The sequence below is a fragment of the Hirundo rustica genome, chromosome 26 (assembly GCF_015227805.2).
Source record: "Hirundo rustica isolate bHirRus1 chromosome 26, bHirRus1.pri.v3, whole genome shotgun sequence".
Classification (NCBI taxonomy): Eukaryota; Metazoa; Chordata; class Aves; order Passeriformes; family Hirundinidae; genus Hirundo; species Hirundo rustica.
The window spans coordinates 1,134,774-1,160,449 of record NC_053475.1 but is presented as its reverse complement, the minus strand read 5'-3'; the positions used below and the strand labels follow the sequence as shown (position 1 = coordinate 1,160,449).

The 25,676-nt window shown below is 49.5% G+C and overlaps 1 protein-coding gene across 8 annotated transcripts in view; it reads right to left on the bottom strand.

Annotated features, from left to right (window-relative positions):
- Positions 1-6,257: 6,257 nt before the first annotated feature.
- KDM4B (lysine demethylase 4B) overlaps positions 6,258-25,676 on the bottom strand; it is a 72,713-nt gene continuing 53,294 nt past the window's right edge. For 7 of the 8 annotated variants that reach the window (XM_040086621.2, XM_040086619.1, XM_058423595.1 and 4 more), the window contains 12 exons: positions 24,167-24,585; positions 23,661-23,781; positions 20,745-20,923; positions 19,435-19,657; positions 16,602-16,678; positions 15,975-16,030; positions 15,399-15,507; positions 10,590-10,775; positions 9,976-10,140; positions 9,161-9,280; positions 8,276-8,368; positions 6,258-7,598 (listed from right to left, as the gene is read on the bottom strand). In XM_040086621.2, the coding sequence (XP_039942555.1) occupies positions 7,413-7,598; positions 8,276-8,368; positions 9,161-9,280; positions 9,976-10,140; positions 10,590-10,775; positions 15,399-15,507; positions 15,975-16,030; positions 16,602-16,678; positions 19,435-19,657; positions 20,745-20,923; positions 23,661-23,781; positions 24,167-24,585 (1,934 nt within the window). In that variant the 3' untranslated portion in view covers positions 6,258-7,412. The remainder of the gene's footprint in view (positions 7,599-8,275; positions 8,369-9,160; positions 9,281-9,975; positions 10,141-10,589; positions 10,776-15,398; positions 15,508-15,974; positions 16,031-16,601; positions 16,679-19,434; positions 19,658-20,744; positions 20,924-23,660; positions 23,782-24,166; positions 24,586-25,676) is intronic. The other variant, XM_040086620.1, reaches the window with a different exon arrangement.

The following is a 25,676-nucleotide window of genomic DNA, read 5'->3' as shown; positions in this document are numbered from 1 at the left end:
TTTTAGGTTGGAACCTAAAGATAAATCGAGCCAAATTATCATTCCCTCAGGAAAAGCAGAATCAAATTGCTGCGTAATTTTTTTATTTAAATAATGTTTAAATTTTAAAAAGGGGGGAGAATAAACGAGTTACATCTTTGTGTGGAAGATCATAAATCACATAATTACAATGGGAACCTCTGCATCTTTCCAACAGACCAAAAGGAGACTACACAAGTTCTTATCTCATTACTGTTTAATTAAGAATTATGTTTGAGCATCTTCTTTTTAATTATCACGGAGCCCAGATGACTTCTAATCTCCTTTTTACCCAAAACGAGGGAAGGTGCAGTCCAAAAACGGGCACTAATGAATTTACAGTTTGCTCTTTGGGGAGCTTTAATAAAATTTACTCCTCACAGAAGATTAACACCGATAAAGCGAATTTCCAGAAGGAACATTCGGTTCCTTTCATTGGCGTCACACGGGTGCCAGGAGCTCGCAGGAGGGGGTCACTTTTTGGGGAGTTTCACACACAGCTCTGTGACTGCACCCCAAAAAACCATCCCAGGGGACAGCAGGGCTGGGGCAATGGGGACAGCAGCAGCAGGAGCTGTGTGCGCACAGAGTCAGGGACACCTCCACTGCCCCAGGCTGCTCCAACCCTGCCCAGCCCTGGCACTGCCAGGGATCCAGGGGCAGCACCCTGTGCCAGGGCCTGACCCCTCACAGGCAGGAATTCCCTCCCAAAATCCCACCCAGCCCTGCCCTGGGGCTGTGGGAAGTTCCACGTCCCTCCTCTGAACGTAGAGGAGAAACTTTTCCCCATCCAAACGTTTTCCCACCCAGGTCTGTGCCCGGCATTCTGCTGCCCCTGTGACCCGAGGTGACAAGCTGCAAAGAGCACACACACACACACACAGAGATATTTAGAAATAGGTGAGGCCTTGTTTAAGCCCAGCACACAGCAAATACCTTCTAATTCAATTGGCTGAATCGACACAGAGAGATTATTAGTTTTCGGCAAGATTTGATTCAATTAATTAGCCTGAAAATATCAGCACAGCCAGGCGAGCAAAGAAAAACAGAGATAAATCCCTGCCACGGCGCTGCTTCATCTTTTAAAGGCAATTAACTCTTAGTTATTAGCTTTTAATTAGGGAATAATAATGACACCATTAATACAGTTTATTATACTTGTCAGCAGACAGCTGTTCCAACCAGATTCCATTATCAGATCTTGGCTTTTGTCTGCTCCTTGCAGGGAGGAGAGGCAGAATTGGGGGTCCCGGCTGCTTCCTCCCTCCCAGAAGCTCCAGAGCAGGCTCAGGGAATTAACCCAGAGCTTTGTCACGGTTCCTCCCTCCCGGAGCATCCTCCCGTGCTCTCCGATGCCCGTCCCGGCAATTCCCGAGTTTTCCTGGGGAGGGAGACGCTGGAGCTGTGCCAAACGCGGTTTTACACCTCGGCTCTCAACCCCTGGGATGGATCCCAAACGTTCACAGCACCAAAACTTCCCTGGTTTGTTTTCTTTTCCTCCCAGCTAAATCCCCCCTCTTCGGAAGTGCCGAGCAGAGCAGGGCAGAGCTGACTTGGAAACAAACAATCACCTTAAAGAAAGTAAACACTTGGAATAATTCCACCCATCCCTATCTCATTCCACCCCACGTCCCTGCGTGCAGGCAGCTGCCAAGGTGAATTCTCTTTCTTTTTGCCCCAAATTTACTGTGAAACTTCAAATCCTGCTGTAAGAGCAACAGCCACGACCTTGGCAGCGGCCAAATGCCTCAAGTGTTCATTTCTGTGTCTGCTGAGTCACCAAAATAAAACCTCCAGAGGCCAGTGATTACACAGCAAACCACATTTCCCATTATTTTTCCCATTATCCTGTTTCACCGTGTTCCAGCAGAGACTGGGCACAAGCCTGACTCCACTGTGGTTTTTTTATTCCTTTATCACACATGAATTAACCTTACCCCAAATTATGCACGCAGGATGCTCCAACAACACAAAAACACGATGCCATAAATTTCCCCGATCTACTCTGGAGTTAATAAATCACCAAAATAAGTGCGAAATATTCTGGTGGGTTCCACCACCTTGGCTTTAATTTGGTTTTTTTTTCCTTGCTCTGGGCTGGAGGAAGCCCTAAGGGAAACACCAGGAGCTCCTTGAAGGAGAAACTCTTCACATCTCGGTGCAACCAAAACGACCCGAGGACGTCTCTCACTTCTGAGAAAAACTGCAGGGAAATTTATTTGGACAAAATGGACCAAGTGCTCCATTTGGGAGTACCACAGAAGGGAGAGGAATGGCAGCGTTTAACAGGCAGCCAGTTGTCTCTAAGCTGAATTAGTGAAAAATGTGGTGATGAATTGCTCCTGTAACCCAGGCCCGGGCAGATTTTTCACTTCGTGCTGACAAAAATCTCACACACATCACCCAAGCCAGGCCACAAAACTGCTGGATTGCGGCGTTAATTCCACGTCACGGCCGAAGCCCGGGTTCATCCCACACCACGCCTCCGGCTCCAACGGCTCCGAGATGTTCAGGTGACACAGGGAAGGGAACCTCAGCTCCAAGCAGAGCCACCAGGAAATCAAACTGGCACCAGAGCCCTTCTCCCACCTCCTGGCTCCTCCACAGAGAAAACTTCTCCCCAGCCACCCTTCTGCACCTCCAATCAACCCAGATTCATCCCTTCGGTCAGGCAGAAGAATCCCTGCTCCTCTCCGAGCAGCAGCATCTTGGCCGGGACCGTGGGTAGCTGACCCTTCACTCCTAATCAAAGACAATTTGCTGCATTTTCCAGAGATGGCTCCGTTAAATGGAGCAGATGAGCAGTGGATCTGGCCATTTCTTTATTTTTAAACCCTGATCTGGGGCACAGGGGAGGGCCTCACTCCTGTTTCAGAGGCAGACTGGCCGCAAGCTCGTTTGCTAGGGGTTATTAGCAGCTGGCATCTGAAATGGCAAGGCTGGGGTGGAGAGGTGAAGCCAAAGTGAATGTGCTGAGACAGAGCCAAAATCCTGTTTGTTCCACAGGAAAAGTGGTTAAGCTGTGGTGGCTGTGTAATTCCAAACAGTATTTACACAGTGACCTTTACATTTCCCGCCTTGGAAACCAAAAATTTAATTGTTTTGCTTCTCTCATGCAGAATAAATAACTCCCAGTGATTTTCTATTGGTGAGCAAGTAACCCAAGGACTTCTCCTCTCCCGCTATCAAAGCTGCCAAATAATTCTGTGTCAGCAGCTCCAGCTCATTTGAGGCTCAGGATTGTGCCAAAACTGCTTTTGTGTGTGTGTGTGTGTGTGCCCATGCCAGCACAGTTCACGGGACAAGGAACAAGAGATGACCTGGAAATCAGGAACCCACTGGGGCTCCTCCAGAATCTTTCCTCTGGAGTCCCAAGAAATTTGTTCACTCTGTTCCTGTACCTTTGGGATCACTGCAGGTCCCACCTGTGCCAGGTGCTCCGACTCGAATTCCCGGGGTTAAACTCCCTGGTGTGAGCTCGGCCCGGCCCCGCTGGAATTCCCATCCCTGCCGGGATCCCCGGGCACACAGAGGCTCCAGCAGCCCCCAGGGCAGGGCCAGCAGCAGGGGAGCTGGGGAGCAGCAGAGAGCTGGGAACAGCAGAGAGCTGGGAACAGAAACAGAGCTGGGAACAGCAGAGAGCTGGGAACAGCAGAGAGCTGGGAACAGCAGAGAGCTGGGAACAGAAACAGAGCTGGGAACAGAAACAGAGCTGGGAACAGAAACAGAGCTGGGAACAGAAACAGAGCTGGGAACAGCAGAGAGCTGGGAACAGCAGAGAGCTGGGAATAGAACAGAGCTGGGAACAGAAACAGAGCTGGGAACAGCAGAGAGCTGGGAATAGAACAGAGCTGGGGAACAGAACCGAGCTGGGAACAGAACAGAGCCCAGAGAACAGCACAGAGCTGGGAACAGCAGAGAGCTGAGAACAGAAACAGAGCTGGGAACAGCAGAGAGCTGGGAATAGAACAGAGCTGGGAACAGAACAGAGCTGGGAACAGAACAGAGCCCAGAGAACAGCACAGAGCTGGGAACAGAACAGAGCCTGGGAATAGAACAGAGCTGGGAACAGCAGAGAGATGGGAACAGAACAGAGCTGGGGAATAGAACAAAGTTCAGGGACCAGAACAGAGCAGGGACCAGAACAGAGCCCAGAGAACAGCAGAGAGCCCAGCTCCCAGCACAGGCAGGAGCAGCACAGCCCCGGGCAGTGCCCGTCCCACCCTGGGGGCTCCATCCCCTGCCCTCAGCTCCTGCCAGGTGCTGCTGCTCTGAAACCACCCCAGCTCCTGCTGCAGCCACACTGCACACCTGAGCCACAAAAACCTTCCTGTGCCTGTAAATTCTGAGTTCCTCCCCGCTGGACGATTCCTCAGATCACAGCAAGGAAAACTATTAAAGCTGCAAAATACTGGAAATTGGAGATTTCTTTCACACAACCTGCAGCACCAGCCTCATCCTGCAACTGGAGAGGACTTTATCAAAAAGCTCAGGATGGGAAATTTAAAGTGTTTAAATGAAGTTTCAGGAAGATGTTGCTTGAGGAGGTTCAATGGTCTCCTGCTGCACAAGACTTTAAACTTAGAAATGAAGAGACTTCAACCCCCCAAAAAGTGTCATTCTGAAATGCTCAACAGCCTTTAATTCATTTTGAACCTAGAGGCAGAGATAAAAAAAAAAAAAAATAGGCAAAAAATACATCACAGCCTTAATCTAGGGGGAGAAAGGAAAAAAAAAATCATTTTTATAACACATAATCAGACACTTACAAATATATTTCACTGGAGGAAGGGGTAGGAATGTGCATTTCCTATTTCCTTTTCAACAGGCCCAGAGGCCATAAATACGGCCACTACCCTGAACCTGCACAAGTCATTCCTCAGCCAAAAAGAGGGATTTAAAAATCAACAAAAAGAGAGAAAAAAACCCCTTCCACCAAGGAAGGGCATTCCACAGTTCCAGGTTCATGTTTCAACAGAACTCAGCATCTGAATATGGGGTGAGGAGACACACTTCTGTTTTTACAATATAAATAGTATTTGGGAAAGGTACTACATATGGATACAGCAACGGTGCGATTGCAGGACTGGAGCATGCAGAGGAAATTCCCCGTCGCTCACAACCACTCATCCCATCCCATCCCACCCTCCCCTCCCACCTCCAAAAACAAAAAAATCCCCTGCTGCTTAAATTTCTCTTTGAGTTGTTTTAAATATTTCTCTCGTGGCCTGGCAACATTCTTCGTCTTTTATACAGCAAGTTTTCTATTTAATCACATTTCCAGCGACAGGAGACAGCTCTGTAGGAGGAACAACCGAGGCTTGGGAGAACCTTGCCGATTTTTAAAACTTTTATTAGTCTCAGTTTGGTTTTCTTCGTGGAGACATCTACTGAAAAACATCAAAAACTCGGAACTAAAAAGAACCCAAAAGCAGAACCCCGTTTCCAAGGCCTTACAACCACGCACATGAAAAGGACCCGTAGCAGAGGCAGGAGAAAGGATGGGAACTCCAATCCTCAAGGGAGAACAAAACCAAAGTGAAAAAAAAAATTAAATTGCTTTATTCTATCTCCACTCTTTCACTAGGACAGTTTAATACCCATGGAGTCTCTTAAGATGCTAATCTACCATCTGCCAGCCCACAAATCCTTCCCACTTATTCCCTTAAAGATCCAGCCAGAGCGTTGCTTAACAGCCTCTCCCCGGAACAACGACCACCTTGCAAAGGGGCTTAAAAATAATCATAAAAACAAGAACATTGTCTCTCTCTCTCTCTCTCTCCATCCAGTAATTTCAGGGAATTAAGTGGAAAAGATTGCGGTGCAGCATTGCAGCTTGCCTCGCTGGCCCGTGGAGGGAGGGGAGGGGCCGGGTGCCCTCTCCCCCCTGCACCCGAACCTCCCCAGCTCTGCCACGGCCCCGTCCCAGCCTGGGGAGCAGCACTGCCTCGTTCTCTCCCTCTCAACTGCCTGAGGTCCTCCCAAGAGACTGGAAGAGTTGGCAGGGTTTGGATCAGGCTCTTTGCCCAGCACTGCTCCACGTCAGCTCCTCGGCCGCGGGCGTTTCCAAGCGTCCAGGTGGGAGCTGCCCACTCAACACTTCGGGGTTTGCCTTCAATGCTCCTTCAATCCTCGCTGAGCTGAGTCCAGTCAAAGGCAGGGCTTGCACTCCTCTTCCCCACGAGCGACTCACAAGGCTCAGTCTTTACTTAAGGAAAGGACGTCACGACAATCAGACGTTTGGGGAATTTCTCCTTTAATAGGATAAAAGAAAAAAAAAAAAACATACAAACACCTCCCAAGCTTCTGTCATGGAATGATTCTCACACTGTAAAGGAGCACAACTCAAAAAAAAAGAAAAGAAAAAAAAAAAAAAAAAGAGACAAAGGAAAGAGAATTTTCCTAGGGGAGAAGTGCTGCTGGGAGCAGGGCAGCCCTCGGAGCTGTCGCCGCAGCGGGACCGGGGCGGCTCGCAGGGAGCTAGCACAAGCAGCAACAGGACCCTTGCCAAACCAGGGTGGCACACTGCAACTCAAAGCCATGCTGATCCTGAACTAGAAAGCAACTGTGATGGCAAAGATGGGGAAGGAAGATGACAGGAAGGACCCAAACTTGGCCATTTCTTCGCTAAGCCCCTCCCTGGGGACGTGGCAGCGATGCCAACATCCATCCCGGGGCTCTCGGAGAGCCAACGGCAGAAACATCCCAGCTGTGAACATTTCCTCCCCCACCTTCCCCAGCTCACAAACACAGTGTTTCTTTACAAAAGAAGAACCCAGAACATTCCAGGACATCTGCTCTTGCTCTCCCTCTCCCCGCTGTAACATCAGTCACGATTCCTTTGGGGGGGTGAGGGGGGAGGATTTAATTTATTTTCTGTTTTAAAGCCATAATCTAGAAAAATGTTCCGTGGAAACTTTTCGTTTTCCTATTTTTGCTTGCTTTTTTTTTTTTAATAACGCTCATTCATAGAAAACTTCACAAAGGTGGCGTCTATGTACAGAAAACACGATTCCAAAGGCTGCTTCAGTAGTCAATGTAATAGCACCTTGAAAGACAAAAGTTTGACGAATTCGAAAAAGTCATTTTGTTAAATTTTAACCCCATCCTCGTAAAAAAGAACCAGTCACAAAGCTCCATCTGTAGAAACTCTTCCAAAGTCTCCGTGTGAAAAGCTGAAGGATTTCCAAGCTCCCCAGCTCTTGGTCAGCAACTCCTGGCAAGGTCGAGGTAGCAGCCAGACAGGGATTTCCTGCAGTCCAAACCAAGAGGAGATGAAAGAAATTCACAGCAGACTATTGCACAGGGCTGGTCTTCCATTCCACAGTCTCCTATTTTTTTTTTTTTCCACCAACTTAGAAAGGGTTAATTGAATTCTTTTGAACGAATCCTGGTTAAAACATGTTGCTCTGAGTCCCAGGCTGGTACTGTGTCTGCAGCAGGCTCTCCATAAAGGCCAGGTAATCTGGGGTTTGTCCATATTCTTCAGGATTTCTTGGATTCCCCAGCCGGGGACGCTTGGCTGCTCTCACTTCATCGCCCGAAAATACATCTTCCTGAGGGGCCCCAGTGCTGAGGGACTGCAGGAGACACAAAACAACGTTAGGGGCACAGCAGGGAAACAGGGAGAGAGCCACGGTGCCCTCGGGCTGAGAACCATCTGGGCATTCTCCAGCCCCATCACCTGCTTAAGTGAAACGGCCTTAAAGGGTAAAGCACCAGCTCTGAAAACACCCAGCAGAAAAAAGCTTTGAAATAAATCCCTCATCTTTTCTAGGCTCAGTAATTCCAATGTATGCACTTTAAGACAGCCTGATCTTGCAGATTAAGAGATTTATAGGTAAGAGCCACACTCTAAATCTCCAGTTTGGTGAGAAAAGGGGGTTTGGTCCCACGGTGATCATCAGATCTCCAGAAAGCCTCGAGCTGCAGCCCAGCTCACCTCACACTTGGACAGGATGACTCCATATAACTGAATTCATATGCTGTAAAATGACCTGAACATAATCTTTTAACCAGAGAAAAATAAAACTCTGAGCTGAACACGTGCAAGGGAAAATCATTTCTGTGCCTCTCAAGCATTCACGGCCAGGATTTCTTCCACTCTGTGTATTTTGGGAATGACAAGCAGTTTTACAGGCACAGGAATTGGAGGCTGCCTTCACCTAATGTCTAAAAAAAAAAAAACCACATGAAGAAAACGCGAGGGGGTTCTGCATGCTGCAGCTGGCTTATTGTTTGCTATTTTGGTACCCACCAGGCGAGACTTGACTCTCTTGGGAAGCTCTTCCTCCAAGGTATAAATATCCCCACGCTTCACCATGAGCTGAGAGCCATCCTCAAACTCCACCTGCAGGGAGGCAGAAGATGAACTCAGAGGCAGCATCTGCACAGCCCAGTGCCAGCCTGTGCCACACCTGGGCCTCCAGGGACAGCCAGGGGCAGCTGCCATGGATGTTTCCATGAGCGCTCCCAAGCTCTGGTGAGGATGCTGAGCCCAAAAAGTGCTGCTTTCAGCGCTGTTCAGCCTCCTCTGTCTTAGCCAAGTGGACTCATTCAGTGCTCCACGAGTCCCAGAATATCTGCACTCCAGCTGGCCCAGCACCTCGCATTTCTACTGATGTTTTGATTTGTATCCTGAAAAAGAAGCGGCTTTTCACTTCTAATAAAAGCAGCGCTGTATTCAGGCCAGTATGGTAATAAGAATTTCTTTCATCTTAAACAAAGCATTTTCACAGGTCACACGGAAACAACTCCAGCTACTAAAGTACATTTGTATTTCAACCAGCAGAAATAGTCAGCCAGGTACAAAAAACTCCTCCCACGAAACCCTTTTTGCTAAGCACTGATTATGTCATGAATTATGCATCAGATGTTCCAGGGACGTTTATTCGTGGAAACGTGCGCAGCAAAATGTTAAAACTATTAAAAGTTTTTAAGGGATTCTTATTTCCTTTGCCCAAGACTTTAATACACTTTTCTGTCTAAGGCAGAAGGACACAGAGCACAGTTTAATGGAAGTTCAGGCTGGATAAACTCAGAGGAAATAAATCATCTGTGCTCCCAAAGCCTCCTCCTGCTCTGCCCAGCCCCAGCAGCCCATCCCTGGAGCAGGCTCAGCTCCCAGGGCTGCCACACTCACCTGGTAAATCTGACTGATCTGCGCTGCAATGAACTTGGCCTTGTAGATGATCCCGTCCGTCCACTGCAGCTGCACCAGCTCCCCCTCCAGAGGAGGCCCCAGCTGGAGGCAATCCCTGCTCTGGGGACAGAGAGAGAGGGATCAGACACACAACCCCAGCAGAGCTCGGGAGCCAGAGGTGTGCTAAAATCACACAGCATCGTCACGAGCAACGAGGAACACTTCTGCACTTGTGATTAATTGTGGGCATCTCAAACAAAACCAGCCTGAGCAATCAGCTCCGGCAGCTCCTTCTGCTGACAGCACCCGGTTCGTGGGCATTTCTCATTACAAATCCCCCTGCTTCACATCTCCTGTATCTCAGAAATAAGCAGGGCAACTCAGTGAATCAGTGGCACAATCAGGAAGGCAATGCATGAGCTGACAAATCAGCCTCTTCTAGACATTCCCTCTATTAAGTGAATTCCCTGTTTGGAACCAGAAGTGCTCACGGACAATCTGCTTCCCCCATGAATCACGCTTGTCAGTTGAAAAATAAGATTATTCAACCACAAAACAAATAGGATGAAACTTAGAACAAACACCGCTTTCTGTGAAGTCATCTGCATTCAGCAAGATCACATCTTTGTAAAGCGACCAAAATCTAAATGAGATAATGTCAGAAACGAGATCTGTCACGAAGAGCAGGATGAGATTTTTCTAGGCAAGCAGCAACTTAAAAATTAAAATGAAAAAGTTTTGCTTTGCCGTTCCAGCCCAAGGCACGGATCAGTTTGTGCTGCTGCGACACAGCGGCGTCCCCAGGGCTGCCTTACAATGATGCTCTCGGGGTAAACGTTGTCGCTGTAGGAGCCATCGTCGAAGTTCACTTCGTAGAAGGTCTGGGTGCTGGTGCCGATGACCCTGCAGCGATAGTAGAGCCCGTTCCTGTTCTTGGTGATCACCGTCTGCCCCAGGGCCACCTCCCTCCGGAACGGGACCTGCGGGACACAGCGGATCAGCTGCCAGCCACAGCAGGGAGAGCTGTGCCTAAAGCTCCATGGAATGGTTTGGGTGGGAAGGACTTCAGAGCCCAGCGCCACCCCTGCCAGGGCAGGGACACCTCCCACTGTGCCAGGCTGCTCCAAGCCCCAGTGTCCACCTGGCCACTGCCAGGGATCCAGGAGCAGCCAGAGCTGCTCTGGGCACCCTGTGCCATGTTTTACCCTCTTCACAGCCAGGAATTCCTTCCCAATATCCCATCCAAACCAACCCCCTTGCAGATTAAAGCCATCCCCAACAACGGCTTCCTGGACAAACCTTCTGCATTAAAAGCACAAAACATTTCGAGCCAACACCGGTGGGGAAAAACTATTTTAAAAAAACCCCAGAAACAAAACAACCCAACAAAAACCCCAAACCCCCCAGCACAGAAGGCCCAAAGCCTTACGCTGTGGTTTGCTGCTTTGTGCTTGAAGCAGGTGATGGACACGACGTAGGGCCAGTCGTCGGGCTCCATGGGCACGCCGGCCGCGTGCGCGCACGTCACGTGGAAGGACGTGGAGCAGTGCTCGTAGGAGCACTGCACGCAGGCCCCCGACACCTTCTTCATCCTCTTCCTGCAGTACACACACCTCTGCAAGGGAACAGGGGCAGAGCTCAGATCTGAGCAAGGAGCAGAGCCCGGAGCCCCCACGGACGCGGCACCGGCGGCTGGCACGGCCACGTTCTGTGCCACAGGACTGTCTGCGGGCACACGCTCAGGGTCTCTGCAAGCCAAAACAACTCCAGCAGATTCTGTCATTCCCTTCCTCAGCGCTCCCATGGCCGTGCCAGGGCCTGCAGAGCCACACTGGGCACAGCCAGAGCGGACTCCGGTTTGGACTGGGCTGACTGGAACCAGGCAAACACCCGCCAGCGGTACCAGAGAAGTGCTGCACCCTCACCCTCCTCACAAACAGCAGGGCACCCACATTTCATTCATTCCAACAGCAGCTGGATCCTCCCAGGTGCACTGCTGGAAAATAACATTTCCATTTTCCTGAAAGAACAGAACGCAGTGACTGGGTGGCAATTTGCTCGATTGTATTTAATGGGACGTTGTATTGATTAGATCTCATGGAATATAGAATCATATAATGGAACAAAAATACTGTGTGTTTGTTTTAGATGCATAAGCATATCAAGCATAAATATTTTATTGGCATCCATGTCAGATGAGCCGCTGTAGATAATTCAGTCAGTGTTGCAAGCAAAAGAAATAAAAACATTGTAGAAAAACGCCAGAATTATGGGCGGGGGGGAAAGGTCTGAAATCTTGGAGACATTTTCACACTCATTTTCTGCAAAGCAGATCCAGTTATTAGGTAAATCAATGTAAGACGTGTGACTGTTTTAAAAAGAAATTACATTTTCTCAGAGTTAAGAATCCTGAGCCTGATGGCACTGGCAGGGAGCAGGAGCTGTAGTGGGAACAAGATAGATTTTCTCACTCCCTATAACAGCACCAATTCTTATTCCCAGCCCCTCAGAAAATACAGAAAAGGAGAATTTGGGACTCCCAGTCTAAAGAACGGATGCTTGCAGGGATCCATTTGGAAACACCGTTCAGTTTTTAACATTTCTAGGAATCTGTCACTGATCAGCAAATCCCACAATGGTTTGAGCTGGAAGGACCTTAAAGCTCATCCCAGTCATCCAGCCCCGTCCAAGCTGGCCTTGGACACTTCCAGGGGTGGGGCAGCTTCTCTACCTTATCTGAGGCTGGGACAAGGCAAATCAGGGCAACATTAATATCACAGACACGAGACAAATGTGCCTGTCATGGTTCAAACGAACAAAAGGTGTCCCTGACCATGGCAGGAGGTGGAACTCCAAAACTACAAGGTCCCATCCAACCCAAACCATTCTGGGATTCCTCTTCCAGGAACGCTTCTCTTCCTTGAAAGCAAAAGGTGCCAAAGAACAGGAGATTTATTCTTTGTTACTCCTGTGCAACACTCCCCTCCCTGCCTGGGCTCTGGCTCACATTTACATGAAATAAGTCCCATCCCTTCCTATGAATTAACTGAAGGCAGTTTGTTTACACCAAAGATTAATTTGGCCTTTTTACACAAACGAACAAAAGCCAGGAAATTCAAAGCCAGAGCCTGAGCGCTGCCAACGTGGGTTTAGCCTTTAATAAGCTGAGCCTTTATCGCTCTGCAGACCATGTTCCAGAGGCAGATAAGCACCAGGAAAGTGCCCAGCAGGACTGAGGGGAGTCCATAGCACAGATGCCATTATTAACCCGTCGATATCCCCTCGGCCCAGCAGCAGGGACAGCTGCTGGCACACAGGGGCCTCGGGGAGCATTAACCCTCCCAGGGCAGCAATCTGCCCCTGCTGATGCCAACAGGACCCTGCCAAGCCAGGGTTAGCACGCAGGCAGTGCCACCCTGTGCCCACACAACCTCCCTGCGACAGCACAAGAGCTGCACCAAAGGGATGCTCAGAGCAAATCCCATCAAAAGATAAATGTGAGTGATGGCGAGCCTCAAGTGTAAGGAGTGATGGAGGAAAGGACAATTCCTGGATGTGAGAGTGGTAAAACGTTGGCACACAGTGCCCAGAGCAGCTGTGGCTGCCCCTGGATCCCTGGCAGAGCCCAAGGCCAGGCTGGAGCAGCCTGGAACAGTGGGATGTGTCCCTGCCCATGGCAGGGGTGGCACTGGGTGGGTTTAAGGCCCCTCCCAACCCAAACCAGTCTGGGATGGTCTGAAAATGCAGATGTGGAAGTTGGGAGCTGGGATGGACAGAAACACCAGTGCCAAGTGCTGCAGGAAAGCTGCACATGGAGATTTAAAGGCATTTTCCGTGGGAGGGAAAAGAGCGCAAAGCACAGGAGAGAAATCTTCGGAATAAATGCACACCAGAGTCAGGTCACAGCTGAGAGTAAGAAATGGGCTGTCTGCTGCATGATGAACACTGCAATTCATTTACTCCACTGAGGAATGACAGCTAATTATTCCAAATTTCCACGTCATAAATAATTTACGTGCACAGGCCTGTAATGTGCCATCAATCTGGGAGCAGGAAACTGCAGTCCTGAAAATGGTGCCATAACCACAAATGGCTTGAAAAGTCTGTGCTTGCACAGGGACACCTGGTCCATGCTCAGAGCACAGGATACACCTTTCACCAGAACACTGCCACTCCTTGGTACCTCTGCCCCCATCACAGGAACTTCAAACAATACAAACATATGAAAAATCAAATAATAACCAAAGATAATCCATACCCTCTCTCTCCTCCACTACCCTCAGCCATTCACATCAACTGTCCTCACCCTTCACATCATTCCTTCCCTCCCTTTTCCACCTTTTCCAGCTACAAAAGTCATCTTCCCAATTTTATCAAGTACTGCACCAAGCCCACCATTGCCTGGGTCAGGAGCTCCAACGTCATCACCATTTAGTCACCCTCAGTTTATCTTCCCAACTGCAGCTGCTCACCTCCAAAGCACAGACACCCCCAGCTCCTCCACTGACTCCCCACACGCTGCAGGAATTACCTGCAGATTCCCAAGAATCATCCTAAAACTCCCCACCACGGCTCATGAGGCTCTCCACACAACCTCATCCAATTTTCATTCCCTTTGTAGCCCAAACCTCACACTGCTGCCTCTGTACTCTGCCATCCACAGTAATTGTTTAATCCTTACCTAATTGGTAACTCTAAAACTTTCCAAGTGAAGGGTTTACAGCCAAGCTTTGACACGTGAGCTACAAGCCAGGCTCTGGCTGACAGCAGCATAATTTACAGGCTCTGCCTGTAAATTCCAACACTGGCCCGTGTAAGTCGAGGCACTTCATGCAAAAATTCTCCACATTCCCCAAGACAGGAAGAAAACTTGGAGTGCAAATGGAATACAACAGAAGAAATTGAACAAAATTTCTTTCCAGAACTCTCAGGGTGGGATTGTTGGGGTGTCTGTGCAGGGCCAGGAGTTGGACTGACGGTCTTTGGGGACCCTCCCAACCCAGGATGTTCTGGGATTCTATGAAACTTGGCAGTTTTAATTGAGGAATGAAGGGGAAATGGGTGCAGGGGGTCCATGCAGAGGCTCTGGTAGGCACTGGCTGTGCTTTGGAGCAGAGCAAAGCAGCGCAGTCGGACACACAGACACCGCCCTGGCTCTGCAGGACTGCCAGGCAGCCAAGGAAGGGTTAAAGAATTAAGTCATGTTTCCTTGTGAGGCTCCATTAAGCAATACAAGTGAGTGCTGTGTAAAAGGATTTTAAGTTCAGCGTTACAAGTGCTGGTAATGAAGAGGATGCACGTTGGAAGTGTCAGCTGATCCATAAAGAGCCACCGCTGCAAGATTTATCACCCTGGCACTGCGCTGCCCCATCACTCCTGCTGAATAATGAATGCTTTTTACATTCACATTTGTGTACAAAACCCATTTGCACAACAGAGAAATAACTCTGGAAGCAGGGATAGGTTCCTCCTAATCTCTCACCCGGGCTCACTGCACTAAGTAGCAGCTCTGTTAACGAATCCATCAGCGCTAACCCATCTATCACTGCTCCAGCACCTTCCCCATCCCACACTGTGTCACCCAGCTGACTTCTGTACCAAAAAAAGCAGCAAAAGCACAATTTATTTTGCAATAACACGCTATAGTGATGGAGCATTAACTAACATTAAGATAAATTGCTCTGAGCTAATGAATCGTCCATTACTAATCCCTCGGATGAGGCCACACAGCTAAATAACAACTTGGAGCTGGGCTTGTGTTAAAATCCTTGCAGTCTCGCCTTGCAGTCAGGGTCAAAGAAATGTTTATTCAATTTCTACAAGAGATTTCTTGATAGAAAAAGAGAAAAGTTGTAAGGCAAGATGAATTAGAGATGAACAAGTCAGCCTCTCTCGAGTCACCATGTCCATTTGCACTCCCGCTGTGCAGTACCTGGAGCAAACGGAGCTTTCAGGCAGTTTGCACCTGACTGCGGGGGGAAGGAGTCCCAGGCTCTGCCCAGGGTGCAGCAGGCTCCCAGAGAGCAGAGGCACATCTGGAAATCAGAGCTGGCTGTGTGTGTCAAAGCACTGACAGGGCTCAGCAGACACAAACAACGCAGCTTTTGTTTGGAAATGAGAGTGAGATCAACTCCAATCTCAGCTGCTTTACAAACCCACACAATGTTTTTCTGTCTAGTAACAGCTTTTCCCCCCTGGCTCTTGTTCCCAAACACAGTCCCCAGCACCAGACACCCACCAGTCTCCACCTCTGCTCGGGGATAGCGCTGATGTCCACAGGATGACGCTCTATGACATTGAGGAAACGCGCCTCCGGGACAGCGATTGCACAGATCACGTGGACCCACCTGGGGAGCAAAGTGAAGACACAAATCAGGACCTGCCATCATCTGAGTGAAATGCTCAGGAGGGCAGTTAACATTTCCCTGCCTCTCCCAGCATCGAGGCACATTTCCAGGGGCTGGCAGCCTTGGCAACGTTCCCAATCGACTGCTAATCAGGGTGGCACAAGGTAAATGCCTCTGCAACAACACAAATCAACCTTCTTTTACACTGATTTTGCACAATGCTGAACATTCTCTGAGAAGACTTTTCTCTGAGAAACAACCACCTTCAGCAGGAGTTCAGAAGCTCTGCTGTTGAGCAGCCCGGTGCAGTGTAGGGCAGCCCTTGGGCTCATCCTGCCAAGTCAGAGAGGAGCAGTTCCCTCCAGAACCCCAAAAGATGCTGCTAAGCTGAACATTAAGACCAATTTCACAAGACAAGGAGATGAGGCGCAGTATGGAAGGAAAATACACCCAAAGCCAGCACTCACCGGCCATCAGTGGTCATCTGGAGAGCTCCTCCCCTGAGATTGCACAGGCAGCACTCCTGCGGGAACACAGCTCCATCAGAACGGGAGCCAAAAGCTCTGCCAGGCTGTTCATCTGAGCGATCCCAGCAGTGCCCAGTGTGCAGCGCCCAGTGTCCACTGCCCCATGCCCAGTGCCCCAGTGTGCAGTGTCCAACATCCATTGCCCAGTGTCCAGAGCCCAGTGCCCCATGCTCATTGCCCAGTGACCAGTGCCCAGTGCCCAGCATACAGTGTGCAGTGCCCGGTGTCTGGAGCCCATTGCCCAGTGTCTAGTGCCAATTGCCCGGTGCCTGGTGTCCACTGCCCGGTGCCCAGTGTCCACTGCCCGGTCCCCACTGCCCACTGCCTGGTGCCCAGTGTCCACTGCCCGGTGCCCACTGCCCACTGCCCGGTGCCCACTGCCCGGTGCCCACTGCCCACTGCCCGGTGCCCAGTGTCCACTGCCCGGTGCCCACTGCCCACTGCCCAGTACCCACTGCCCACTGCCCAGTGCCCAGTGTCCACTGCCCAGTGCCCACTGCCCACTGCCCAGTACCCACTGCCCACTGCCCATTGCCCAGTGCCCACTGCCCACTGCCTGGTCCTTACCGCTGCCCACGCGCCGGCCGAGCACCGCGAGCACCACCAGCTCTCGTTCACCAGCTCCGGGCGAATCCCGTAACAGCCTGCAGCAAACAGAGTCACAGCCCCGTCACAGCAGGGCCCTGGCAGCACCTCTGAGCCTGACTGCGGGACTTCTCAGCTCAGAAACAACTTTGAAAGCGTTTGAGGAACTGTACTCAAGAGGCTTCAGGAAAATCAGAACTGGGACCAGCAGGTCTGGAAACAACAAACCAAAACCCCCACGCAGGTCTAACCCTCACGACTGTTTTTCACTTTTCTAAGGACTCCAATAGCAAGATTTTGTTTCTCTAGGAAGGAACTGGGCTCCAAGGTGATGCCACCGCTGCTGGAGTGCACTCACACATCAAAACAGGGAAGGGCACTGAATTTTGGCGAGGTTGAAGCAGTTACTTTTGCTGTGTGGTGTTATGAGGAAGGACAAGCCAAATAATACTGCAAGGAAATTAAATACCTGCATTCCCCATGGTTAGCAGTATCTAATTTATGGTTATAGGAAGTGTTAAAAACATCTCATTTTACAGAGCATCAACTGCTGTAACATGCATGCACCAAATCCTCCTACAACACCACCAAAATAGTAAATTGGTATTATGCCCATTATAAAGATAGGGAAGTAAGAACAAAAAAAGTCCTTAAAATGCTATAAAAGGCACAGAGGTTTGTCATTGAAAACAATGGGGAAAACTCAAAGATCCAGTTTTGGAAAAGTAGAACTACATGATTCCTGCAAGCTTGTAAAGTGAGTGGAAAATTGAAGATAATGCTCTCAACTAACACAGCTCATTCCATGCAGCCTCTATCCTCCCTAACAAAATCCCATCCAGCCTTCACCTATCCCAACAAACTGAACAGAAAATTTCAGCTGGGAACAACAATCTCAGATTACTGAATTAAACTCAAAAGAAGACTTTCAGAAAGCACCGGGATTGCCGCAACAGCCTGATTTATAAATATCAGCCACTTAACCAGATAAACAGCATGTCAAAGAAAGTCAATACTATGGATCTGCAGCTGCTCTCCACATCTGAGGTCTCTTTTCATCATATGGCAAATCAGGGAAGCAAAGAACAGGGACAGGGGTGTCAGTCCAAAACCGAGTCAGACCCTGAGCACAGCTTTGGGCTGCACCAGGGGACGTTTAGACTAAAAATTAGGAAAAAATTTTTCATGGAAAGGGTTTTAAAGCATTGGAACAGCCTGGCCAGGGCAGAGGTGGAATCACCATCTCTGGAAGTGGTCAAAAAACCCATGGATGTGGCACCTGGGGACATGGCTGGTGGTGGGCAGGGTGCTGGTGCTGGGCTATGTAAAAGACCTTAAAGGCTTTTTCCAGCCTCAGTGACTCTGTGATTCTGTGAGGGCAGAACCATTCACTGAACCCCAGGTTGTCCCATAAGGTTAATCCAAGCAGACTAAGAAAAATATCCTCTTTTTATGGATTTTGTCAGTGCCTCAAAAGCCCAGAAACCTTCCCAAACCTCTCCCTCTCTGTAGGGCCTGGCTGCTGGAACTCAGTGCAGTTTGAGAGGGCACTTCCCAAGAACACACAGGCTGCCAGCTGGTTTTACAGCCAGCCAAAATACACCTCACCACTGCAATCCTGCAATAAAAGCAAATGGATTCTCTGCAGCAAAGTCAAAGGGATGTCACAGAGCACAAGGAAACGACCAGGCACCGGAGCCTCCATCAGATTTAACAGCCAGATTTAACAGATTTTGTCCTGTCCTGTCCTCAAGGGGAGAGTACAGCCAAAATATAAAACCGAGTTTCTCTAAAAAAGGATGGATCCCAGGTCTGAGCCTGCAGATTAACATCATCTTGCTCACACCCCTCTGTCCTTAAACAGAACTCAGCCACAGAAACCATTCTGATAGGCTGGACTATTGCAGGCCTAAGGATGGACACGATGCAGCAGCCCTGACTTGTGAAGGCAGGGTGAAATCTTCCTCCTCACACCCACTCTGCATCCCCTGGCCTGATCAGCCAGCAATGACCATCAGCAGGGATTCAGGAGAAACAAAAGTTGCCTTCCAGGTCCCCGGCCCTGCTGAGCTGCACGGGGACCTGCAGACTCTAAAATTGGAACAGCAGAAGTAATTCCAGCTGATGCAAGTCAAATAAGATTCCCCATCTGTCAAGATCAAACAGCTGAACAGTAATTCGTCACAAATGTTAACTGGATGCTGTTCAATCTCCACTGAAGGTACACTCCACCAGGATTAATCAGATCTTCTTTTAGACATAACTATCAGGGAAGCAAACAGACATATGTTCCCTTTTGTAATCAAGTGCCATTACTACAAACACTATCACAGACACTAATAAAATATATCTCAAACTACTCCATAATCTCTGCTGCATGCAGGAACAATATAGCTTCCCCCAGCAGAACAATACTGGAACGAAATATGTGAGAGAAAAGAGTGCAATAAAGCCTTTGAGTTCTGCTTTATTACAAAAAAATGAAAGGTATCAAAAGAAAGAATCTTTTCTGTGAGACAGAGAAGAATCAGCCAACAAAATAAGCAGTAAAAAGAATATTGGTGTGTATTTTTAAGATCAGTGACTGCCAAGATGGACTTGAATACACAGATAAGCTTTGAGAGAAAGGTGCCCATGGCAGGGGATGGGAGCTGGATGAGCTTGAAAGTCCTTCCAATACAAACCCTTCTGGGATTCCTGATATCCTCGTACCCACAAAGATAAAAATGGGAGTGACAGGATACAACCTGCCAAGAAGGAGCTCAGATACAACAGCACACAACCCGCTGAGCTTTGGGGAAGGTGAAGCACTCACTAGCATGAACCTGCAGGCAGCATTTGGCACAGGATATCAAGGGACTGGTTCCATCCTCTCCAATGTAGGAATTGGAAGGAAGGGGCTCGGTGTTTTCTCCACTTGAGGTAAAGCACATCTCCGGGATCAGGGGCTTGGTCTTCTGCCCACACCTGGAAAGGTGCAGGAACGAGGATGGCTCCCCTGTGGAGGCAGGGGCAGCTTCCTTCTCCACCTGTGAGGACTGGAGAGACAAAAACCCCATCACTGGCCACACTTTCACTTCCACTCTGTGCATTCCCCTTGCAAAAAAAAGTCACCCCAAACCTGACAGCCAAAACAAGGCCTCAAATCCTGATTCCCACCCCTCCCTTTCCTCTCCCCCTCCTCCTCAGGCATCAATTGGGATCTGTAATTTGTTGAGAAAGCTCAAAGAAGCATTAGAATAATGAGCTGCTTTTCCTGGCTTTTTTTCTTCTGCAAAAATCTAAATTCCTAAATTGCAGCTGAAAACACCAAGGAAAAATAAAAAGGAAAATATTACTAAAAGCAAGACCTTCCCTCCCTCTCTCCCATCCCTCTGGCATCCTTCCCTACTTTTCCTGCAAGAAGTTCTCCTGAAGGACATTTCAAGGTTTCTGGTAGCAGACAGAGTTAAAAGCAATGGATAAAACCAGCTCAGCTGCACCCAGTTTTCCTCACAAGAGCCAGCAATCAGAACAGATATTTTATTTTCAGTCCATATAATAAATCAAGAGATTTTATTGAAGGGGTTCTGCTTTCCTCAGGAAAAGCTTCCAACACAGCTACAAGTATCTAAGGCACGAATTCCTGGTGGGCACACAAAGCCAGATTTGGCTTTATGTGAGAACAAATCGATGCACAACTGCACAAATAACTAATTCATCTGATGAATTTTGCCTTTCTGCTCATAACATCTCCCAAAGCATATTGGTAGCTTCCAAAAAAAGATGATGGATGTGCTTACTCAGTAAATTTTTATTTTGTGGCTTGTTTGCATAAATTCAGCAACTCGGGCTCGTATGGAAACAGGAGCCTGGTGTGACTTTTCTCTGCATGGAACAGTGTTTGCAAAGCTCCTTCAGTGTGGTTTCCAAATGAGCACTGAGCAAGCCAGGGAAGCCAGGAGAGATAACAAAAAAAGCCTCCAACCACTGCCAAATCCAAACCCTTTTCTTTGGTGTGCAAATTTGTATGGGTTTGTCTCTATCAGAAATGTCTGCGTCCCAATTCGTCCATCAGAGCAGTGTCAGAGGTTTAGATGAGATTTAGGGAAAAATCTCTTCATGAAAGTTCCAGGGAGGAATTACCTGGTTATAGGGGTAGAAGAGGGTGCAGACAGCACAGTATGGCTCGCTCAGGGCAGCAGCTGCATTGAACTTCCTTTCAGCTGGGAAATTAAATGCTTTGTTCTTCCACTGGAAGGAAAGTAAAGATTTCAAAGCCTCTGGATCACTCATATCTTCCTCTCCAGAAAATGGAAACGTTTCTAGAATGAAAAGGAGAAAAAAAAAAAAAAAAATCCCAAAACAACAGGCAGTCAGTAAAGGCAAAAGAGTTTATGGTTAGAAGAGGCAAAAAGGAGCAAAGGCTAGGTTAAACAGTTCAGGTCTCAACAACACAAGAAGTGCAATAAATAAAAACATTCAACCCCTCCATGTTTTCTCATACGCCTGTGCCCCAAATAATTCCTTAAATGGACAGAATCTCCCCTTTGGGGACAGGATACACAAGACAGGGACAGCAGTGACATGAAGGAACTGGCCACGAGGAAGGATAGAGAGGAGATTTACTGCCTTTGTAACTCCCTCCCCTTTCCAGCTGTGAAACCTCCACCATCCTTTAATGAAGATTTAATTTGAACTTTGGTGGGTTCAAAACACAGGATGCCAGTGCAAGGAAATGCCCCTTTCCTGTCTGCAGCAGGGAGCTGCATGCTCTGGGAGCTGTGGATGCAGCTGGTGCTGCTGTGGCCAGGCCAGCTCCCGGTTTCCCCACTCCAGGCTGACCCAAACACCCCAGGGTGCATCCCAGAGCTGTCCTGCACACACTGACCCTGGCTCCGGGGTCTGTGCAGCCACTCCCACACCACTGAACCTCCCACCTGCATTCCCCACCATCCCTCCCTCTGCCACAGCTCTGCCAGGGACTGCTCCTGCTAATTAGTTTGCTAATTCTTTATTTTATAAACTTTTAAAAGGTCCTCGGCATTTCATGATTAAACCGCTGCAGAGTCCATTTGGCTGGGATCTGGGGGTCCAAGTTTCTTACCCTTCCTTATGAAGGAGTTTTGAGTCACTGTAAGTGTTAAAGAAATTTTCCACTCAAGGCTGAGTGTAAATCACCCCCTGCATCACCAATCTGCAAAGTTTCCAAAAGAACAGGGAACTCAAAAACATCTTGGAAGAACATTATCCCCAGAGCTCAGCACATTAAACCAAATTGTTCACTGCTCCACTGTTAATTACTGGAAATAAGCAGTTTATGTTCTGCTCTACAAGTCTAAGTCTCCTCTCCAGCTCTCCCTCCCTTTGAAGATTTTCTGACTCTTGGGTTACCTGAAAGGATAAAAGGAACTTGGAGTAAAACATTAATGGCTGAGTTTACATCTCAGATTTTAAATGTCGCCCGTAACTTATTTGTCAGACAATGTGGAAATTTTATTGTGTTTAATGAATCCCCTTTTTTGAGGTGATGAGTTCTGGCTGTGTGGCTCTGTCACATTTCATATGAACGTTAACTCCTAAAAAGGTTCTTATCTCTTTTATTTTTAAGACATGAATCAAAACTCGCGTTTCTCCAAATTTCAGTCGAGGCACGTCAGGTGACAGGCCAGGATTTATGATACCGGAGAAATCAGTGACAGCAGCAGCCTAATCCAGAGTGACAGAGGGAGAGAAGAAAGGGAATGACTGCTGTGTGCTACCACCTTCGCTCCTCCAGGATGGATCCAGGGGGACATGCGGCATTCAGGATGGCTCCCACATTGCAAACGATTTGTCTGGGCTGAATCTTTGTGTGACACGTGCATTCCCTTAATCTGCATGCTCACTGCTCTCCTGCGGATCATCCTTGCACATCATTCCCTGAAAAAGCCCGGGGTGCAGAGAGCTGCCTCTATTCCCTGGTGGGGAGGGAAGAATCTGTTTGATCAGATTTTGCCCAGCAGAGCTGTAAATCAGTCCCCAAGAAATTCCACAAGAGCTGCCCCTGCTCCACCAGCCAAGTCCCCAAACGCCATCCAACGAGTCAAAGCAGGGAGAAGAATCTGCCTAATGAGGATCCTCCTGCACAGGGCTGGCTCCAAGGTCTCACACCAAAGCAAGATAACGAGTCTCAGCTGCCTCTGCACACTTCAGTCCACCTTACACACTTGGAAGGCATCAAATGCGTGCTCCTCAGTGAGGAAAGGAGCTCTGTGCTCAGAGAAGCCCTTCTGCAGGAGGCTGCTCTAAAATCAATGGGTGCGCTCCGGAAGGAGGGTGAATGGGAAAGGCGCTGTCCTTTGGAATGAGGAGCGCAGGGCAGGGGCTGCCAGCTACACCCAAGTGCCCGACCCAGCACACAAAACCTCCCTCCTGGGGGTTTGTCCATACTCTGAGCAATGTGGGAAAGGCCCCAAAGTGGGCAATTATACCACAAAACAGAGTGAGAGGTAAGAATCTTTTCTTTCCCTCAGTCCAGACTGTTGGGGCATTCACAGGGACTGGAACGTGGGAAAAGAAGAATCAGTGGTGTACAGTTAACCACCGAAAAACATTTTAATTCTCATTTCTGCATCTGCCAAGGAAAATTGGAGCCCAACACTGACGTGAATTAGGAGCCAAGCAAAAGGTTAGAACTGACTTTCCTCACACACGAGAGCAGACCTGACCTCCGCTGCCTCCAAGGGGAACAGATCTCACCCCACTGCAATATCCAAGACAGAGCTTTGCCTTTAAGATATTATTTTCTGCCAACTCTTTTTTTCTCTTTGCCCAAAACGTTACCTCGTTCTGCAGCCAGCAAAATATTTTTCTTGAGTGAAAAAAGGGGTGGGAGGTGAGAAGTGACACCTCCCACGGAGGAGTTTTGTTTCCAGCTGGGTTATCGAAACGGGAACACGCCGCATTTCCTACCAGCTACGTTTAACACAGAATTTCAGGCCACCCAGTTTTTCAGCAACTCCCTGGGTCAGACAGGACCTCGGACAGGACATCCACACGTCCCTGGTGCTGCTCACTCACCCTCGTCACTCGAGGTCTCCTGTTTGACCACGGACAGCGGGGAGCGCGTCGGGGGCTTGCCCAGCGGGTGCCGGCGGCTCTTCTTGATCTCCATCTTCATCTTGGAGAAGGCAGAAGCAGCCTGGAAGGAAGCACAAGAAGCTGGAGGGCACTCCGAAGGAGGGAACAGGACAGGAGAGGCAGAGCTCCTGGATTCACACAGCAAACTTTTCTCTGCCTTTTGGCTGAACCACTGACGCCTCCTGAGCCAATTCCTGGAGCAGACAAAAGCCAACACCAACTCTTAAGAAGCTGGGTAAACGACAGAGTTTTCCTCAAATCAGGACAGCCTCAGAACGTCCACAAAAGTCTGCTCAATCACTTACACAGCCACAGGAACTGCCAATCACGGAACCCCAGAGTGGTCTGGCTCGGAAGGGACCCGAAACACGACCCAGCTCCAACCCAGCCACAGGCCAGGCCGCCCCTCTAGAGCAGGCTGTGCCTCGGGGCCGCGCCGCACTGACCTCAGCGCCGAGCTCCGCGCGCTCGGCCTCGGCGCCGTCCTCGTCCTTGGCGGGGCTCTGGAGCGGGCCCTGCGGCCAGCCCAGCCCCTTCTGCGTGGCGAACTGCTCGAAGGCCTGCTGGCAGGACATGTGCTCCTTGTCGAACACCACCTTCTTGCTGCGGGGCACCACGTACAGCATGGGGATGATGGGCCGCGGCTTGAATTCGTCCTCCTCGGCCGGCGCCTCCGAGGGCTGCACCACGTTGAGCGGGGCCGGGGGCCGGGCCTGCGCCACGGCCGGGGCTGCCCCGGGCCCCGGGGGCCGCGCCGGGGCCTCGGGGGGCTGCGGAGGGGCCGGGGGCTGAGCGGGGAACGGCTGCTTCTTCTTCCTCTCGCCCTTGGCCTTCGGGGGCCGCGCCTTGGCCTTGCAGTCCCCTGCTGGAGACAAAGGCGACACTGAGACCTCACGGCACAGCTCCTGGGAATTCTGCATCCCTCTCCTTTCACACAGCTCTGGGCTGGGGTGTCCCACCATGGAATCACTGCGTTCCAACAGGCACACAGCATCCCTCTCTCCTTTCCCAGAGCTCAGTGTTGGGGTGTCCCATCATGGAATCACTGCGTTCCAACAGGCACACAGCATCCCTCTCTCCTTTCACACAGCTCAGTGTTGGGGTGTCCCACCATGGAATCACTGCGTTCCAACAGGCACACAGCATCCGTCTCCTTTCACACAGCTCAGTGTTGGGGTGTCCCACCATGGAATCACTGCATTCCAGCTGGCACACAGCATCCCTTCTCTCCTTTCCCAGAGCTCAGTGCTGGGGTGTCCCACCATGGAATCACTGCGTTCCAACAGGCACACAGCATCCCTCTCTCCTTTCCCACAGCTCAGTGTTGGGGTGTCCCACCATGGAATCACTGCATTCCAGCAGGCACACAGCATCCCTCTCTCCTTTCCCACAGCTCAGTGTTGGGGTGTCCCACCATGGAATCACTGCGTTCCAACAGGCACACAGCATCCCTCTCTCCTTTCCCACAGCTCAGTGTTGGGGTGTCCCACCATGGAATCACTGCATTCCAGCAGGCACACGGCATCCCTCTCTCCTTTCCCAGAGCTCAGTGTTGGGGTGTCCCATCATGGAATCACTGCGCTCCAGCAGCACTCTGAGAGCTGCACACACTCAGCTGTGCCTCAGCACTGACCTAGAGGAGCCGCTCCAAAAAGAAAATACTGGCATCATTTCTATGGACTATCAAATTCCTGACTGGAGCACAAAGGCTGCTAAAAACATTTCCTGGAGGGAAAATATCAAAATCCCTAAGAAACTGGACAGCGTGCCAAAAACCTGTAATATGTCACACTAGCCCTGACTCTGTGTTTCAAGCTTTTGTCCTCCAAAGTCAGGGACACAAAACCATCCACTGCGGTGCAGGAATGAAATATTTTTGTACCATTAATAAAATAAATATCTTAAACAGTAATTTTTTTTTATCTTTATGCCTTCCTTTTCCAATCTCTGTTTTTC